Source organism: Arachis duranensis, chromosome 6, assembly GCF_000817695.3.
Source record: "Arachis duranensis cultivar V14167 chromosome 6, aradu.V14167.gnm2.J7QH, whole genome shotgun sequence".
Lineage (NCBI taxonomy): Eukaryota > Viridiplantae > Streptophyta > Magnoliopsida > Fabales > Fabaceae > Arachis > Arachis duranensis.
In genome coordinates this window covers 106,995,549-107,002,767 of record NC_029777.3, presented here as the reverse complement: position 1 = coordinate 107,002,767, position 7,219 = coordinate 106,995,549, and the positions used below count along the sequence as shown (strand labels likewise).

The 7,219-nt window shown below is 31.7% G+C and overlaps 1 protein-coding gene across 1 annotated transcript; it reads right to left on the bottom strand.

Annotated features, from left to right (window-relative positions):
• Nucleotides 1–619: 619 nt before the first annotated feature.
• Nucleotides 620–7,102, bottom strand: LOC107495642 (cytokinin dehydrogenase 7). The gene is made up of 4 exons (XM_016116812.3): nt 6,275–7,102; nt 5,729–6,004; nt 2,959–3,221; nt 620–1,018 (listed from the first exon to the last, which is right to left on the bottom strand). The coding sequence occupies exons 1-4, from the start codon at nt 6,968–6,970 to the stop codon at nt 688–690; spliced, it is 1,566 nt and encodes a 521-aa protein (XP_015972298.1). The 5' UTR covers nt 6,971–7,102; the 3' UTR covers nt 620–687.
• Between the last annotated feature and the right edge of the window lie 117 nt (nt 7,103–7,219).

The window sequence follows — 7,219 nt, the reverse complement described above, 5'->3', positions numbered from 1 at the left end:
TTTATATTAATAGTTAATTTTAGAATAATTAATACTAATTGTTTTTTATATAGGGATGATCAAACAAAATTCAACCAAGATATTATTACATCAAGGCCGGTTAATATTGTCTCATTTAAGACACATATACATGTATGCAGTGCTTGGTTTCCAATTGATGATTGACACTTAAAAAGATTAAAATCCAAAGAGACAAAGGGGAAAAGGACTTTGTGTTAACAAATCACTAGTTAGTTTTGCTCCACGGAATTGAAAGTGACATATATATGTACCATTCATTATCGATCTTGTTACACATCACAGTTGTCATGCATCAACCAAGTATATTTAATTTAAATTTAGATTTACATTATATAAAAAATATATTATTGTGCCCATCAAATTCTTAATCGACAACTCAACAAGGACAAAAATTCACATTAATAATTCCTCCATAAAAATATTGATTCTAAAAAAATTAAAAAAGTAAAAACCTAATCAAGGGTTAATTAAATTGACTCATCACATTAATGAGATTTAGTAAAATTCAACCCATTATTGTTTTTCTATTTCTAAAAGCATACATTGACTTTTTTCTTAGATAACAATACACTTGACACTCCTACATTTTATGAAATAATTTGGCCAAAACTAAATTACACATGGCTAGAAAAATTAAAGCAAGAGCTAATACTAAATAATAATTAATTATGTGATAGACAAAGGTTGGGGGATTCTGGAAAAAATTTTCTGGCCAGGAGCAAGAAGAGCCAAGGGATCAAAATTGGCCTTTCTATCAATGAACCTTGTCCACTTATCCCCAAAGTGTCGCATCCAATTCTCTTGTGAGTTGTAGTGAGGAAGATACAACTTGAAATCAAAGCCTCTGTTGTAACATAATTGAATAATTGCATTGTTTTGTGCCACTAAGATTTCAGCATGTGGTCCCTTTGGTGGTGCTGGAACAAATCTTAGCAATGCTACTATGTAGAATATGTTACTGCTTTCTGGCACCATAACCGAGTGACGACTATCCCACCTGATTATCATCAATTTTAACTTAATTAATTACAATCAATTAGGGTGAACTACTATAGATTACTGTGTAAATTATAACATATATAATAATTCATGCTTTTGGGTTTTTTATTATAGAAAGAATATAAAAGTGGTCTTATTGGATTATATAAATTATATTATCTTTCCTAAAAAGTTATCTCTTTGTTTGAATTTAGATTCTCAATTTGCTGCTATTTAATTGTTGTCTGATTTCAATACATTCATTTTTAAATATCAAAATTAATTCTTTTTGGAATGAATATTGTTAAATTTTAAATAATTATAAAATATAAAATTATTTTATTTTAAAATAAATTCTAGAATAAATTACCATTTGTACCCATGAAAGATACTAACACAGACAAATCTACACATATAAGAATAAAACGACAATTGTATCCACGGAAGATGGCTTCCGTGTGTCAAAAGTACCCTAACGGATTAATTACGTAACCCAAGTCCGGGTACTCTAGGCACACGGAGGCCATCTTCCGTGGTTACAATTGTCGTTTTATTCTTACATTGATACATTTGTCAACGTTTATATCTTTCACGGTACAAATGATAATTTATTCAATTCTAAAAATATATTGTCATAACTTTTTTTTCAAAAATACTGAATAAAAACAGTTATATTCTTAATATAGATAATAAAATCCAAAAAAGAGGAAGCAAATTCCAATCCCCAGAAAAGGGCATAGGGCAGCATTATAATTATAAATTTAAATCCCTGTGTGTGTGGAACCAGAGAGAGTGATTTTGTTGTTTTTGTCTGCCAAAATTAAATCTCGTTTCTAGAGCCCCATATATACATACATATTAATTAGACCATATGATGTACAAAATCCGGTGTCACTGTAATCCGGTTGGCAAAATAGATATTGCTTTGTCCATTCTTAATTGGCAACCACTGACCCCATTTTGAAAGATACTTTGATGATGGGACATAGAATTTATAAAATGGCAACATTGAAGAGAACTCATATATATCTTGTTTTTTTCCTTTTTCTATAGCTAGTTTGTTTCTTCATTATTCACCCTAGTCTTTAAGATTTTTTTTCCCAATCCATTGGAACATGTATCATGGATGTGATATGATAGATGTACCAAATTTGGCTCACAATCTCTTCTTTTCAGTTCTTTTGTGTTTATCTTATATCAATATATTTTTAAAAGAAAAATAGATATTACTTCTTATTATAGGTATTGTAAAAATGAGTTGCAATTCAATTTTATTATTAGGGTTAGTAGAAATAAATTAAAATTACCCATCTAAAATAGTAAAAATACAATAATAATGAAATTAACCTCCAAAAATATTTGAAAATTTAGATGATGTAAAGTGTATCATAATGTACGGAGAAATTCAGTGAAAATATGGTACAACGGTCAGTATGATGAAACCCAACAACTGAGACTACCTTACGACCAAAAGATGATGAAGTTTTTTAGGGTTACTGGTCCCACTTATTTTGGCCTCACCCTTAATTGAAAATAGTAGAAAATATTAGACCTACCCTAAAAATCTTAACTACCAAGTTTAAATTTGTGGTCCATGGACTTAAAATTAAAAGCGTAGTAAAAAAAAAAAAAAGGCGTTACAAAGAAGCAAAAGATATATAGAGCTCAGCACTCAGGTGATTCATAAATGTGAATGTGACCTAAAGTTTCAATTTACAGGTCACAAATTTGTGCCCTTATATGGGACCCTTTTGGCCTATATCTCCTCTTGTATGTCATGCACAAAGGTGGTTGTCATTGTTTGAATCTTTTAACCTCGTCATTTTGTCAAATAAAATCATTCAAATATAATTAGAATGTACCAATTTATTAAGTGTTAAATTGAAATTATTGTATGTGTTCTAAAAATTATTCGTTAAATCAGTTATTATATATTTGTGTATAAAGTCTAGAACTTACTTGCTTCGCAAGAGGGGATACACTAAAATGGGGCCACCAACACCATTCCTGATGATTTTCTTGAAGACTTCACGATCAAACTCAGCAATGTTGGACTTTGATATAAACATGTTCAGCCATGGATGAGGTGCATCCCATATCCCTTTTACTTTTGCTTCCTCTTCAACACGCTTCACACGTAGCAAGAATTCCATGTAGCTCACGTCCACTTCGAACTTTACACCCTCCACGAATCGCAACCGTCCAACTAATTTCTCTACTTCCTATCACAAAATACAAAATAAAAAACATAAAATTTTATATAATCATTCAATTATATTTATTTTATTGAATAATTATTTATATAATTAATATAAAAAATAATTATTTTTTACTTTTGATATTATTTATGCAGATTTTATTTTTGATATTGGAGTAACAACGGTGTTTTTTCAAAATGTGGGTTGATGGGTTTTATTCTCAAATGTGAAACCGTTTAATTAAATAAATAAAAATTGGACCGTCTGATTTGTGAAAAGTATAAAAATCGGACCGTTCGATTTGTGAGGATATAGAAATCGGATCGAGAGATTTGTGAAATCGGACCAAAAGATCTGCGAGAGTACAGAAATCAGACCGAAGAATTTTTGTTAAAAAAAAAATTGAAGTAAGTATCTTTCATATTTTTAAAAAATACTAAAAATTACAATATTAAAATATATCATTACTTTTATTTTTATATTATATACAAAAAAAAAGCCTCATTTATTTATGATGAAATGTTTGGATAAATTCAATATTAATGAATATGAAGAGATTATATGATAGGTGGCAAAGTGTATAAAGGAGGGTATTTACGTCATGAAAAAAGAAAATGATAAATAGTGTTTTATTTATTTTACAAGAGATTGCAGAAAATGATGGCTTATTTTTGGCTATTTCCTGAAGTGTGTGGGGACCGTAACGTCAGGGAGATCTCAATGATCAGAGCAATATGCAGCACCTAATGATGTAACATGACCATTTTAACCTCACCTATAAAGAAACCCTACATTACCCTTTTTACGCTAATAGCAAATAAAGGTACAAGTCCCTTTTGGTAATTTGAACAAAGAAAACATAAGCTTCTTAGGGAAAGTGTTGTGTCAGAAAATCCAATGGAAGATACATTACGACCGAGTAGTCAGTTTTCAGTTCACGAACAACCATTTGCATTTATTAAACTACGTACCCAGAAAAATATGTTCATTTTAATAATAATAATATATCACATAATTTTCTTAAAAGTTAAATTAAAAATAATTTATTGAAAATTTAACTTAACTTATTTCGACAGCCATGCGTATACTAAATTAAGATGAAAATGAGAGTTAGAAAGATAAAAAGAAAAGAAAAAGAGTAGAATTTTCTAGAAAATCGAAATCACAAAAAGCTAAACCCAACATTACTTACTAGTTACTACACACAATGACACAATGATCTGTTAGAATGTGACGTTATGCTGTGCCAATTCGTACACGTGTAGGTGAACTCTGCATGTTTTGACTTTTTACTTGAGACATACACACACTAAAATGGTTCTCTATCACCTCCACTTTATTATTATTATTATTTTCTTTCTAAAGTAAAGGGCATCTCTCTGTTTCATACTCCATATAAAAGATTAAAAAATGTCTTTTTAGTTTGAGTATTTTGGAGAAAATCAAATTGAAAATTCTGAAAACATACTAATATTGTATAGTAATCATTTTTATAATTACTATCTTTTAAGTTTCCAGATTTATTAGTAGTTTAATTTTTAATCATTAAATTACTAATAAATTTTAAAGTAAAAAAAAAAAGCTATTGAATGAATTAAGGAATACTCATTTTTAATCTTTGGATATTGTTAAGTGATTTTTTATTAAAGTAAGCGCCCTCATATTCAGTAGGTCAAAACTTAGTATCATAAGGGGACTTCGTACCCTTATGGGGGACACCACTATTAGCCCGACCCCTGTGACCCCCCTAATAAAAAGGGTTTAAAAGACAAATAACTTCTAGCGAAGTGTATCATATACCATGCTAAAAGAGGGGAAAAACGGCAAATGCTAATGTATTATTAAAAAAAAATAGAGAATGATATGTTGTTAGAGATATTTTTTTTTCCTAAAGTTAAAAATAGATTTGAATTCGAACTTTTAAGTAAGAATGGAGAGAGTATATCTTTTGAAAGTTATAGGCCTTAATATTATTTTTTTTAAAGAAAATGCATGTAGTTTATTTTTATAAAATCTACTTAGTAGGTATTTATAAATGTTAATTATTCCTATAAAATAAAGAATAAAGATTTGTTTAATTAATAAAAAGTAAAAATATTCTTTATTTAATAACGAGTGATTAAAAATAAAACAAAAAAAACCGTCAATTAAGTTTATTTTTTTCAAAAATAAAGAACAAAGTAATTTTAAAAAATTAATTTTTTTTGTAAAATTTTATAATTTTTTTGAAAGTTTAGATATTCTTTAAACTAAGAATTACTCTAAATTAGTATTTGAAAAAATTAAAATTAGTTATTAAACCGTAAACTTAATTACAATTTTTTTTTAATGGTGTGAGATTATATCTACAATGAAAGATCATTTACTTTTGTTTTAATAGTTAATATAAGTACTGATTAAAAAAATACAAAAATTGATAGTTTCTAGACTTTTTCTATTAAACTTTAGATAAAGTATCGTAAGAATGAATGAGACCTAATATAAAAGAAAAAGAAAGAGAGTTTGAATGAATTGGGGCAGTAATTAATTACCATATCAAGAGTTGAAGGATGGTGGGAGTGACGATAATGAAGGGCGAGTTCTAAGCAATAGAGGACGGGTCCAGCGTTGGAAGGGAGACGAACCGGGTCGAACCGTTGGTTAGGGTGAATGGGGACTGTGGGCCAGCCGTTGCAAGGGTCATCGCTGTTCACAAAGACAAAGCCTTCCACGTAGTCAAAACCTTCTCCTTCTCTCAAACTCACTAGCCACTCCGCGTCCCTTGTGTACGCCTCAAATTCTGAGTACACTACCCTTATCCACCTCACCTAACCATCACAAACAAAATTTTTATTTTAAATTACATTAAATGCACACATTTACGTTCCTCAAACGTTTTCTTCATGCATTATAAGTTATAACACCAACAATTTTAATTTATATTAATTAATATTTTTTATCAGTAGTAAGTAACATTTTAAATATTATTAGCCAATAATATATTAATAGTTTAAAATATTTTACGTTGATAATGTAGAAAAATTAAATCGGAAAAAATGAATGTTTTTTTTTGTTAATAAGGTTAAAAAAAAGTTCACCATGTCTGGAGCTTGTTGAAGAAGGACTCTAGCTCTGGTAATGATACCGAACTGTCCAAGACCACCAAGCGCGGCAAAGAAAAGTTCCGAATTCTGCTTTTCAGAGCAGATAACCGTTTCGCCTCTCCCAGTAACAACCTCCATCTCCGTCACGTTTGCCGTCTGAGGTCCGTAACGGAACGCCTGTCCGCTAACGCCGCCGTTAGACAGCGTTCCCCCAACCGTTAAACCCAAATAATCCGTCCACGACCTCGGCGCCAAACCGAACTGCGAAACGCACCGTTTCAACACGTCTTCCCATAATGCCCCTCCCGGAACGTCGACGTATCGCAAACCACCGCTACCGTTTTCAGCACCGAAACGAAAACAGTGATTCTCCATGGCGCGCATGTCGAGGACCAAGCCTCTGTGCGCCATGGCTTGGCCGTTGATGGAGTGACCGTTGCCTCGAGCCGCCACCGTGAGATTCGCCGTGGCCGCCGCAGCTCGGACGGCACGAGCGATGTCGACGGCAGAGGATGGACGGACGACCGCGAGCGGCTTCGAGAATTTTGTGCCGCCGAAGTCTTTGCCGGCGGAGGCGGTGGCTGTTGTGATTTCGAGGCCGTCGAGGGACGAAACGACGTCGCCGTCAGTGTCGTCTTGCCTCGATTCGGCGTCGTTTCCGTGAACGAAGTGTTCCAGGTACGCTATCATTTTTGCCGGTAACCGGTGAAACAGTGAAACACTGAAATGGTTGTTGATTATTATATTTTTTATTTTTTATTTTTTGTTTTGGGCTTTATTTGGATCTTGGGGTATTCTGTGTATTGTGTGTGTGTGATTGTGGTAATGGTGCATGTGAGGTTCTGGCGTGGCGTTGTGGCGTTTAAATAGGGGGCTAATTTGGATTTACATGGAATCTTCTTGTAATAAAAAATGGAAATAATTTATTTTAAAAACATA